General features: G+C 33.2%; 1 protein-coding gene across 1 annotated transcript; it reads left to right on the forward strand.

The window, feature by feature from the left end:
* The first annotated feature begins 151 nt into the window (after positions 1 to 151).
* LOC134278552 (A disintegrin and metalloproteinase with thrombospondin motifs 9-like) lies at positions 152 to 1,784 on the forward strand. The gene is made up of 3 exons (XM_062760858.1): positions 152 to 321; positions 470 to 623; positions 897 to 1,784. The coding sequence occupies exons 1-3, from the start codon at positions 154 to 156 to the stop codon at positions 935 to 937; spliced, it is 363 nt and encodes a 120-aa protein (XP_062616842.1). The 5' UTR covers positions 152 to 153; the 3' UTR covers positions 938 to 1,784.
* Positions 1,785 to 13,650: the final 11,866 nt, after the last annotated feature.

Here is a 13,650-nt window from a genome sequence, read left to right on the forward strand (position 1 = left end):
TTTTTCAATTAAAATTGAACTGGAAAATTTTAAACTGTTTGATTTTTCTGAATGTAAAATATTTGTATTGATCAAATTCAAAGGAAATTAATCTATTGGCAAGCAGATGAAAAAGTTATCAATCACTGAAACATTTGTTTTATTTTACAGACCATGGAGGTAAAAGGTACAGATTATTCTTTTGCAACCAAGACTGGTTCACCAACTTCACCCTATGGAGAAATACATGACTGTAATGGTGAAGATTTTCGAAGTCCGTGTCCATATTTTTCATCTGCGATTATCAACACCAGAGAAACTGGACTAGTCGTCAGCCCTTCAGTAATTCATGCTTTTTACTCGAATGATATGACTGTATAAAGAAGTTACAGTACTCTTTAGCTTAATTCAAGAAATTTTGGCAATCACCTTTCTGAATGCCTGTTTTATTTCTTGTCTTTCAATTAACATCATATCTTTATTTCTTTAGGTCACGTGGGGTAAGGTCAGTGGATGGGCTACAGCGATTAGAAACTTTAAAATTTCTTCGGACGGAACTGAGATCACCTTTGGCTGTCTAGGATGGTGTGGTATATGTGGACCCTCAACAGGATCTATCACGTTTCAAGTTTCAAACGAGTTCGGTATGAATTTACACGTTGTTTTCTAGGGGTATGAGGAAATTTCACGTAATCTTCCCAATCAGTTTGAGCCTTCCTTCCTTCTGTCTCTATCTCATACCATGGAATAACAGTAGTGATTACAATATGCGTTAAACTTTTAATTTGTTCACGTATTTTTTAGAACTAAGAGAAACCTACTGATAAATTAGATATTGTAAAATTGATAATTGTTGTGAAGACCTTATGTGAACGTTTTCAAATCTGAAAACTTGTGTCTTCTAAATTCTCTTTCAGTATCGGCTGCAGCCGCAACAGCAGTCATCTGTCAAACATGAAGATGTAGTGCTAAAGACAAGGGACAATAAACGACATAGTACATTAAATGAAAGCAACCTTTAATTTTATATATACACTTTGTAAAAAGAATGATTTTCATTGTGATGAATATTAGTTGACTTGAGCGTTCGCTCAAAGATCGATGGCTGCTCAAGGTACATGTATTGATAAAAGATTTTCATACCACTGCATAAAAATAGCATTTGATGACTGGTTCAAGAAATTAGTCAGTCTTCTTTCCCTTTAAATATATATTTCGAAAATGGCTTCTCTACAAAATTTTGAGAAGAGTTTTTGGGCAATTGAAAAAAGATCAAGCAAAGGCTCTTCATATGTAATTTTTTGTAAGAACCGGCAGTTCCACCCTTCCTCCAGCGTTATATTTTGTCAAATTTCAATCAGTACATTATCTCAGGATTCTTAGGTATTAATATAACTACTGAAGAAGAATAAATTTTATTTGGGCACAAATTTTCGTTGATTTGTCATTTAGAAAGAGTTCGTGGAAATAAAAGTTCGTTGTTTCGAAATTTGTTCAATTCAAAATATAGTCATATAAAATTTAGTGTGGGTTTATTTTCGTCGATAATTGTGAACAACGAAATTTAATTCCCTTTGAATATTTCTGTTTCTGCAGTGATACTTGTAATGGCTTCGCTGTTTTCAAGAAGAAAATATTAAAATACTTTTTTTACTATATAAAATCTTCGCCGCCCTCCATTTCTCTTAGAGCATCTCTAATAAAGCAGCTCTTACATATATCTGTATCCTTTGGGAATTAGACAGAAGAACCGCTAGTCAGCTTATAGCATATATCATCTGATGGCCAGCCTTTTATTAATAAAAGATTAAAAGATCAAATTGTTAAGACTATTTTTATATTGTTAATGTGATATTTTTATAAACTATAATTTTCTGAAAATATCAAACAAATATGAACGAAAATGGGGGTTGGGGCTTTGCCAAGGTCTAAAACAAGTGGTTAGAAGCATTAGTGACAAGTGTTTTACTTATTCTTGGGGTGACCTAGGACTAAAAAATTTTAACCATACATAAACACCCTATATAAAATAAATCGCAATCTGAGTACCCATCCAAGTGTTTACGCAAGTGTTGCTTTTTTCAGCGAAGAATATATTGTACAATTATTTATATAGAGGGAAATAAAACAAACATGATCTTATACACGTTTATTTTGATATTGGAGATCGTTGGTCGTAGCATAATTTGAAGCTGCAAGGGGTCGCCAAGCATAAAGAAGACCACAAATAACAACAAGCAGCAGCAGCAAACAACATGGAAGCAAACTATTACATGTACTTATAATAAGCATAATAATGGCTGTTCTTGGTAAACCGCGAACGGTACCTAACCTTACAATCATATTTCATGTATTTTAAACTAGAGGTACTGTGAGCAATGAGCTCACTAAATGATACCCCCCGCCTCCCATATGAATATAATGGCAGTGTCCCTGTTTTGCTCTGGAAAATCAAAAATATACATTAGATCAAAAAGTAAAATAGGAGGTGCACAATGGCAATATGTAATTAAGAATCTGTGAAAGTTTCATTAAATTTCCTTCAGTGGTATGAGAGGAGTTGCAAATAAGAGATGGGTACCCCAAAGCGTAACAGACGGACGGACGGAAATACCGATTACTATATACCCTCCCACTTTTCAAGCGGGGGGTATAATAAACTTAAAAGTACACTTATGCATTTATCGTTCCGGGTTATTAAACCGCAAACGTTACTACAACTGTTAAGCAAGCAAAGCAGTGCATGGAATTTGTTGAAAGCAGTACACATTTTGCATAGCAACTGGGTTTGTTTTAAACAAGCAAAGCAAACCAATTCATGAATTTGTTGAAAGCAGCACACAATTTCACAGTAAATGAGTTTGTTTTTAGCAGCAGCAGCAGCACAATGAATTATAGCATCAATTGAATGGCCCGGGGCAAACGCCACTTGGCCGAAACCTTTCGAATCCACAGGTTTTGGTCACCCAATAAAATGGAGAAGCCACATTCAATTGACCCACGACCAACAGCCCTAATTAAATTTATCCTTTTTTCTGGGGAAACTGTAATAAATCCTAAAAAATTACTCTAGACCCCCCTCCCTCCTAGACTGAATAACTTCTAGTCAACAAATAGACTGAAAGTACGATAATTGCTTCAATTATATATATAATTGATGTTTTAAATATGGAAAGATGAAAAATTAAGCAAAATGTTTTATATTAGCTCATCCTTGGAATATTTTATAGCAAATATTAAACATGAAGAACTACATATACCAAGATGCTAAGAAGCATTTTACATGGTGATAAAATAATGTCCCCTTATAAAAATGGCTGGTCCTGGTATACCCTTCTCATTTCAACAGCAGCATGTATGAATTTATTTTAGCTGATTTCAAGCAACAGTATTATTCTAGAAAACCTTATTTTACTTACCGTATTAGATTATCTTTTCGAATAAATCATGTTAATTATATGTCGTACTAGGTCGGCTTTTCAGGGAATAAAGTCTGGCTTATACACTTGTAGCACTTACATGTATGTTACACAAGGGTTTACAGCATCCGACGTTTTCCTCCACACAATGACTTAAAATGAAATCTTGAAATTAATACTTGATAATAATACTTGATATGCCAATTTTTATGTTTATAATAAAAACAGGAAATTAATCTTCTCACCAATTTTAATTATATTTTCATCAGTTCTTAACTCTGTTCTATTTATTGTCATTTCAACAAAACTTATCTTTATAACTGAGTACACATCATAATCTGGATCCTTCCAGCTACTTGATTACATGTACCAGGAATATAGCAATTTCAAAAGACTTGTAATGACAATTATAGATATATATATATATATATATATATATATATATATATATATATATATATATATATATATATATATATATATATATCTATAAAAATAATAGTGTTTATTTCACTGCTTATGATAGAAACAGGACAAAGATTACTTATAAATGGCTCATACACAGAGAGAAAAAAAACCCTTTTCCATATCAAATTGGCTTGCAAAAATACATGTATATTTTGATTATCCCTGTAGTTATAAAAATAGAAATTATTGTGAAGAGCTTGGCTAACAGAGCCTCCTCAATTCCAAACAGTACTGTATAATTTTTCTAAATGTATGGAGACTAAAACAATTTCCCCTAAATCACCAAAAATGAAAATGTGATCAGAAGGAAGCACTTTCTGGTCCAGTAACGAGGGCCTTCTTGTGTGAAAAGTACGTTTACTTCTCTATCAGAAGAATAGCACAACATTTATAGACTTGCACTGTACAAAAGGTTGTTTAATATCATTGCTATCAGTGGAATTCTTTTGCCACACCCTATTCAAAGCCACAATCGAGAATTATACCAAGTCATGTTAGAATATGAAGTTCTTAACAAAATAGGTATGAACTATTTTTAAAAGGATGTTTCTGAACCATCTATTAGGATTCTAGTTTATGATCGTTTCATTGATTTGTTTTATCATTCACAGATATTTTATTATTTCATTTATTCTTAATTTTTTTTATTTCTTTGTTTTAGAAGCTAACACATTGATCTGTGAAATATGTATTGACTTTCCTGTGTCGTTACTAAGGGTAATTAGTACTAGAGTAATTACAAGTTTTACGACAAAAATGCGTGTGATCACAATTCATGAATTGTATCGATATTTGTATGAAGTTGCATTAAAACAATTCATCTTTCATTTTTAAAGTAAGGTCATATTCCTCCTTAAGGCTCAAATTCATTTTTTTATGATTAAAGACCTACATGCTCTATGGCTAATTCCGTGCTTCAGAACATTGAGAACAACTTTCATTGGTTTGACTTCAATAAATTTCTTCGTAAAAAAATAATTTACTATTGATTCAGAATATCTCTTTATGTACACCGTTAAAGCCCCAAATCGTTGTACGATTAGAAGGATAATATCATGAGATATCTAAATCTTCTGCTTTTCTTTCAATACTGTTATCTTTATTTCGGAATGTTCGCAGTGACAGCAGCTCGTGAGTAAAATATAATTCCTAAGACATTTTTTTAAAAGATGAACTATGGATTTAAAATAATTAATTTATAGGGATTATTCTGCATTTTGAGATCATATATCTCTGGCCCCATGATCATGAAACAAACTTAGACTTAAGTCAAATTTTTAATCGCCTATAAAATATTTATTAATTAAGAAATTTATTTCTTAATTTGTTTGCACATAAAAACAACTCAGTGAAACAATATTGAAAAATATTTTAATTTTGATCTGATTGACTTCTACAACATTTTATTATAAAATAAAGATTTTGACTTAAGCTTAAGATGTTTCAAGATCCCGGGGCCTGGTGTTATACTTGTTTTATTTTCAATTTTTTTTTCCAGATGAATCCCACATGCATCTTTTAAGATCAAGACGAGACCTTGTTGAGTCTTCTTTAGCAATTTGGTCTGGTTTTTCGGATGAGCTAAATCATTGCAGTTTTCAGTGCCTGAAAGAAAATCGTTGTGTATCTTTATTATACAATTTTACTGATAAGTCTTGCAAGCTTTTTAACATTATCTACAGCAAAGAAAAAAGTGATATGCCTGATAACGTCCAGTATTTCATCCTAAGTAGCGCGAATAGGCGTAAGGGTAAGTAAACATTATTTTGAACATGCTTTCTTTTTTTTTTTTTTATTTTGACATGAAATTCTTTCATAAACTTCAATGCAATATTTCTAGATCAATGTAATGAATACTGTCCTGATTACTTTTATGATACCAAAACGTGAATAAATACTGTTGTTCATTGTAGCTTAACATTTGATATCGAAGTGTATCATTAATTTTCCCAAGAGCAGCTTTCCCAAACATATTACCTGTTTTCATGTCATCAACTTAACAGAATATGTTATTACACTTTAAGTGATAGAAGCATTTATATCATTAGATTGAATGTTATTTGAACTTGTATAAAATATAAAACGTGAAGATGACAAATTACAATTGCAATCAAACTCATAAACTCATGCAGTTTAAACAGAGCACAGGCCCCTGGAATTACAAGACACTGGACCAGGTGCCCAAGGGACATAGGCTTTCCCTGTTGACTGCATGCATCCTCTATGTATTGATCAAATGAAAAGAATTTTATATCTTCAGTGACAAAACAAATTGTAGTGCGATGACCAGAGATAATAAGAGTTAGCAATCAGCAACTCTCTAGTAGAGAGAAGATGACAACTGGTATAAGTCATCAGTAAATGAAAATTTAGTATGCAAAAAATTAGAAAGATATAAAAGTGCAGTAACACGCCCAGTCGGACACAGTTAGACAGTTGGTCAGTAGGGCAGTTAGTGGATAAGCTGTCAAAGAAAACTTACAATAAGGTGACACGGGGATAAGACGTCACTTATCAAGTCGTACCTTCCCTATCTTACATTAAGTTAAACTGTTTAAGGAATAAATGTCTAAGTGTTTTTAATTTCATGATGCGATCAATCGAGTGGCTTGCTTGATAGTTTTATGCATAAACGTTTTCGGCTTACACGTCTTTGGTGATAAAAAGTGGACTGAGGAAATATATGTAGATAATAAACAGTATTCGAGACCAAACATCCATTACACGATACAAATCAGGCGTAGATCTAGAACAAACACGGACATCTAAAACAACAGACGTGGGATCGGTACCATGGAGCACACCCTATTAAGGGCAACTGTGACAACCGATGCAACTGTGACAACAGACGGCAAAGTAATCAATCGCTATGACAGAGACCTCATTGATATCATAATTTTGACTATTAATAACATTCATTTACTTTCTTTTTGTGGTTTACCGTTTTGATCTAACCTTAAACTATTTTTCTGTTAAATATAAAACTTTGATTCCTTATTGAAACAAAATAAGAACAAAATAAAGCTAAATTTCAATCGCTGTGCAGGAAAAAATGGTCAAATTGAGCTTATATGATAAAAACTGCTATTCTTTGGTCACATTTCTTGTTGGATATAATAAATTTAGACTTTTTGAGGCATAACTTCAAAATATGGATAATTTTTGTTGCTTAATAAAAGCGCCACAAGCGTTTAATTTTGTTTGGTGAAATCGTTTTGGCTATCGTGTACAACAGACGAGGCAGACAATGACAGCAGATTTAACACGAAATACGTCAATCAGAAACAGTGGATACAAAGTTGAATAAAGTATAAATTAGCTGTATCCTGGTATGCATCAAATCTCCTCAAGACATATTTTGGCTGTTAATATTGGTCATATGTATGGTACTTGCTATCACAGGAATTAATGGACATGTATCCCTCCTCCACGAGATTTAAAAAAATACTCATCGTAAAGATCTATTTTTTTTTATTTTCCTATTATACACATGATGAATAAGTGTAATAAATATAATTTGTGGAAAAAATGTCCATTAAGCCCTAGGGTTTTATATCGGAGGGGGTGGGGTGTTCCTGTCCACAAGTACCTGTGGTTGTATACGACAGCAACTGAATCAAACTATTATTCGATAATCAACATGTTTAAATAAGACAGTCCATTGGTGAATGTTCGTAATTTTGCTTTCCAACGATGGGGAACGAAGAATGGATATTTGGAACTGTGAAATATCAAGGACCACACTAAAGTACCTACAAGTAAAGTATTCAAAAATAATAAAAATATTAATCATTATGTAAAAGTTTTATGTAGGTATAAACTTGGTTTTTTAATAAAATTGCAAAAAGGGGCATTCCTTACGAAGCTGTAACGTTTGATGCAGACTTCAGCATAAAATTGTACACAGTAAGAGTGTTTTGCAGATTATTGTCGCTAGCTGCGATGTTGCGATCAAAATAGCTACAGATCGGTAGCGTTATGGTTTTATATATATTTGTCTTTGACCATAACGCTACAGATCCCGTAATGCAAAAAAGGTACAATTTATGGCGCTATATTTTTTGCGCCCTTTTGGAGAAAATTTCTCCACTTTCAAGCATTGGTCAATCAACTACCTTTCACTACCCAATACTTGAAATATTCGTAGCCAAAATGTATATTTTATACACCTCCCAACCATTTATGGTTGTCTCTTCAGGCAATAAACTTGCTTGAAGTGAATTTTCAACAACTTAAACAAATAATTTTAATCAAGCGATTTTATCACTTAAAGAGACAAGTATAAAGGGGTTGGGAGATGGATAAAACATACATATTAGTTAAATAATGTGCCTAGAATAAGGGAGTGAAAGATAAATGATTGACCAATGCTAGAAAGTGGAGAAATTCTCCCCAAAGGTGCGCAAAATATATTGTGTTGATTATCGAATAATAGTTTGATTCAGTTGCTGTCGTATACAACCACAGGTACTTGTGGACAGGAACACCCCACCCCCTCCGATATAAAACCCCAGGGCTTAATGGACATTTTTTCCACAAATTTTATTTATAACACTTATTCATCATGTGTATAATAGGAAAATAAAAAAAAAATAGATCTTTACGATGAGTTTTTTTTTTTAAATCTCGTGGGGGAGGGATACATGTCCATAAATACCTGTGATAGCAAGTACCATACATATGACCAATATTAACAGCCCAAATATGTCTTGAGGAGATTTGATGCATACCAGGATACAGCTAATTTATACTTTATTCAACTTTGTATCCACTGTTTCTGATTGACGTATTTCGTGTTAAATCTGCTGTCATTGTTTGCCTCGCCTGTTGTACACGATAGCCAAAACGATTTCACCAAACAAAATTAAACGCTTGTTGCGCTTTTATTAAGCAACAAAAATTATCCATATTTTGAAGTTATGCCTCAAAAAGTCTAAATTTATTATATCCAACAAGGAAAGTGACCAAAGAATAGCAGTTTTTATCATATAAGCTCAATTTGACCAATTTTTCTTGCACAGCGATTGAAATTTAGCTTTATTTTGTTCTTATTTTGTTTCAATAAGGAATCAAAGTTTTACATTTAACAGAAAAATAGTTTAAGGTTAGATCAAAACGGTAAACCACAAAAAGAAAGTAAATGAATGTTATAAATAGTCAAAATTATGATATCAATGAGGTCTCTGTCATAGCGATTGATTACTTTGCCGTCTGTTGTCACAGTTGCATCGGTTGTCACAGTTGCCGGTAATAGGGTGTGATGGAGGAAAATATTTTAAAAAGACATTGATCTGCATATATGCCGTGAACCGTGATAATTGAGAGTAAATCAGCTGATGATTAATGTACATGTAATTTGGGGAAATCTGGCATATTCACTATTTCACTTAGTCTATAGTCTATTAATAATAAATGGTTTACTAGAAATAATAAATCGTAGCGCGATAACGACTAACGTAGATAGGGACATTTGTGAAAATAATCCATTGTAGCAAAACGTTTACAAAGAACAAACTAGAGAAAGCAAAAAAGCAAAAACATAGTACGAGGGGTGATCAAAAAGTTCGCAAACTAATTGAATAACTTCCATACAAGAAACAATATTTGGTTTTAATGTTGATTATATTTTAAATTAATCCTCCCTGATTTTAATGCACATCAACCACCGTTCTGCGCATGCGCGAATCACGTGATATTGGCGGTCACGTGACCCCCTCCGTAGCGTTCTGTCACAAAGTTAAAAGATTTTTCCGAGTTTTATATTTCTTTCCATGTGAGTTAATTTTTATGACAAGAACAGTTAATTTGTCAGAAATGGTCATATCTCGGCAACAGAATGGGTGGATAATTACATCCTTTCCAAGAATAAGCATGGCGACCATTAAAACACAAATCTTCTGTCTCAGGAGAGATCTTTATTCAAGGTGGATAGAGAATGGGTGCATCCTTTTTATCATATCTAATATGTTTAAAATCTAAAGTAAAGGATATCTTAGGTATTTAATACTTATATCATTGTTCAAATATTCAACTATTTTTCAAAGTGCTAATTGGAGGTCTTTGATAGCAAATTGCTTAATTAAAAATACATATCTTTTCAAACTTGCTTTCACTGGTCAAGATGACAAGTATCATTTTTAACCATCAGCCTTCCTTCACTAAAACGATTAATCCAATCATTAATTAAATTTATAGGAACTCATTTATCTCAATAAAATGTGTACAAATTATTATATGATACTGTAGAGGGATTGCTAAGATATTACAATAAATTGTACAGTCGTTTGTTGAACGAGTTCGACTGAGACAACCATTTTTCGTCACAAGTGACCTAAATAGGGACGTCATTTTCACATTGTGACGTCACAAACAAGGAGAGAAACTTTATTCAGCATATGCTATTCATAGACCTTGTGTATGGCTATGTGTGTACCGAATTTCATTCTAATCTGAATTGTGGTTTTGTAGATATAGAGATAGTTTGCGAACTTTTTGATCACCCCTCGTATTGTTAAATTAATACTGTAGATCACTAAATTTTCGCGACACCTTATTTTCGCGAGATAGTCATTGACTCTTGATAAGCGAGACAAAATTTTCGCGAATTGTGGTCATTGCTTTATATAATCTTAAGGAATATTATTATACGCGAGAATTAAATTTTCACGAGCACACTGTCTCTCGTAATTACGCGAAAATAAAGTTCTCGCGAATAAAAAGTGATTTACAGTAGTTTTTGAAAAAAAATCGGCAAATATTTATTATTCATTCAGTTCTTGTGATGCAATGATTACGTTTTGTGAATCAATTATGCATGAAGCTAAGAAAGTCTTGCACGCCCTCATACTTTCGATTCAATTTGGATTTCGTGCTTATTCCTCCATGGTAAAATCTCGACCTAAAACCATTATATAGCTCGTTGAAATATAACAATAAGAAGGTGACGATAGAAAAAGCTGAAGTTATCTTGTTTGTCATACAGTTTATTAAGTTCTTGATTATTTTCAAGTTTAGTAAGTAAATCATCTATATATGATACAGATTCCGCAGACTATATAGTGTCTTTTGTTTAAATTCAGTGGATATTTAATGCTAACATGTATGAAATTTACTTTTTCTAATTAATAAAACACATTCGATATGTCTATTTGTTGAATTGAAGGCCGCATTAAAAGTATTTTCTTCTCGACTCTTGTTGCAGTTTTTAGCTCACCTGAGCTGAAAGCTCAAGTGAGCTTTTCTGATCACATTTTGTCCGGCGTCCGTCTGTCTGTCTGTCCGTCTGTCCGTCTGTCTAGCTGTCTGTCTGTCTGTCTGTCTGTAAACCTTTCACATTTTCGACTTCTTCTCAAGAACCGCTGGGCCATTTTCAACCAAACTTGCCACAAAGCATCCTTGGGTGAAGGGGATTCAAGTTTGTTCAAATGAAGGGCCACGCCCTCATTCAAGGGGAGATAATTGGGAATAACTGAAAATTTGGTGGCATATTTCAAAAATCTTCTTCTCAAGAACCACTGTGCCAGGAAAGATGAAACTTATGGAGAAACATCCTCAGGTAGTGTAGATTCAAGTTTGTTCAAATCATGACCCCCTGGGGTAGGGCGGGGCCAAAATGGCCGACCAAAGTTTAACATAGAAATATATAGGAAAATTCTTTAAAAATCTTCTTCTCAAGAATGACAAAGCCATAATTCATCAGATTTATATGGAAGCATGCCCAGATAGTATAGTTTCAAGTTTGTTCAAATCATGACCCCCGGGGGAAGGGCGGGGCCAAAATGGCCGACCAAAGTTTTACATAGAAATATATAGAAAAATTCTTTTAAAATCTTCTTCTCAAGAATGACAAAGCTATAATTCATCATATTTATATGGAAGCATGCTCAGGCAGTGTAGATTCAAGTTTGTTCAAATCATGATCCCCTGGGGTAGGGCGGGGCCAAAATGGCCGACCAAAGTTTTACATAGAAATATATAGGAAAATACTTTAAAAATCTTCTTCTCAAGAATGACAAAGCCATAATTCATCATATTTATATGGAAGCATGCTCAGGTAGTGTAGTTTCAAATTTGTTCAAATCATGACCCCCTGGGGAAGGGCAGGGCCAAAATGGCCGACCAAAGTTTTACATAGAAATATATAGGAAAATTCTTTAACAATTTTTTCTCAAGAATAGCAAAGCCATAATTCGTCATATTTAAGTGGAAGCATGCTCGGTAGTGTAGATTCAAGTTTGTTCAAATCATGACCCCCGGGGGTAGGGCGGGGCCACAATGGCTGACCAAAGATTTAATAGAAATATATAGGAAAATTCTTTAAAAATCTTCTTCACAAGAATGACAAAGCCATAATTCATCATATTTATATGGAAGCATGCTCAGGTAGTGTAGTTTCAAGTTTGTTTAAATCATGACCCCCGGGGTAGGGCGGTGCCAAAATGGCTGACCAAAGTTTTCGTAGAAATATATAGTAAAATTCTTTTTAAATCTTCTCAGGAATGACAAAGCCATAATTCATCTTATTTATATGGAAGTATGCTCAGGTAGTGTAGATTCAAGTTTGTTCAAATCATGTGTGTTCAAATCATGACCCCTGGGGGTAGGGCGGTGCCAAAATGGCCGACCAAAGTTTTACATAGAAATATATAGGAAAATTCTTTAAAAATCTTCTTCTCAAGAATAGCAAAGCCATAATTCATCATATTTAAATGGAAGCATGCTCAGGTAGTGTAGATTCAAGTTTGTTCAAATCATAACATCCCCCCCCCTGGGTAGGGCGGGGCCAAAATGGCTGACCAAAGTGTTACATAGAAATATATAGGAAAATTCTTTAAAAATCATTTTTCTAAAATATAGCAAATCCATGATTGGTCATGAGACTTCTTTTGGATTTAAACTTTACAATAAAAACCATTTTCTACTTTTTTCTAGCCTTAGTGCTCAGGTGAGCGATGTGGCCCATGGGCCTCTTGTTTAGTCAACCAATCTTCAAATGAATATGAATAGAAGCAGGTGAAAGAAGCACATTTAGTGTCAAGGGAATTCCAGCGTTTGAAGGCCTTATCTCATTAAAGATTACATACATGATGGCAATGAAAAACAGCTTTTAATATTAGTTTTAGAATACATGTGTGAAGATTCAGAATGAATTTCTGTTTATTGCCAATCACAAGCTATGAAAATAGAAAAATTAAAGAAGCAGTTCTCTCCAGCTCTATATTTTCTTTGGGAATTGTTGTATAAAGCAAAGAAGAGTCATGATTTGATGCAATCAGTGTTTGAAATGTTTTTGATTTATACGTTGGATAACCAGATGAGTAATTGATGATTATTATTTAACGCTGAGTCGGCAATAATTTAGCCGTATTTTGACGAGCATGAGTAATCATTACTAAGTTATTCTAAAATGTTGTTGCAATAGTAGTTTCACTAACAAAGACTGCATTGTTTCAGGATTTTCAGATGGAAAAACCCACTTTAGATTATCTTTAAAATATTATTTATTTCTCTCCCAAACAAGTTACTAAAATGGACTGTCTTTGAACTATTTCACCTTGAAGAAACAATTGTAAATGTTTTAATTTTCAAATATTTTTTCTTAAGATTCTTTGCAAATTAGAGTATTGTATATTTTCTCATGAACTACAGTGGATGAGCATGAATATCTCCAGTGTTTCGTCATAATACCGTACTCAACATCAAACTATATAGTGCAATCTGTTTTAATTTGCTTTAAAAATGGCAGTTGAATGGCGTAACCTGTGGCGACTCGTCAGAAAAATAA

The sequence above is a fragment of the Saccostrea cucullata genome, unplaced genomic scaffold (genome assembly GCF_032062105.1).
Source record: "Saccostrea cucullata isolate Sc308-1 unplaced genomic scaffold, CSIRO_AGI_Scuc_v1 ctg310, whole genome shotgun sequence".
In the NCBI taxonomy this organism is placed as follows: Eukaryota; Metazoa; Mollusca; class Bivalvia; order Ostreida; family Ostreidae; genus Saccostrea; species Saccostrea cuccullata.

Bases quoted from the DNA above. Each gene is read 5' to 3' on its own strand.
- LOC134278552 (XM_062760858.1), top strand. From the start codon at position 154: ATGGAGGTAAAAGGTACAGATTATTCTTTTGCAACCAAGACTGGTTCA. The intron at 322-469 runs GTAATTCATGCT...TTATTTCTTTAG, and splicing joins GACTAGTCGTCAGCCCTTCA to GTCACGTGGGGTAAGGTCAG. The intron at 624-896 runs GTATGAATTTAC...ATTCTCTTTCAG, and splicing joins TCAAGTTTCAAACGAGTTCG to TATCGGCTGCAGCCGCAACA.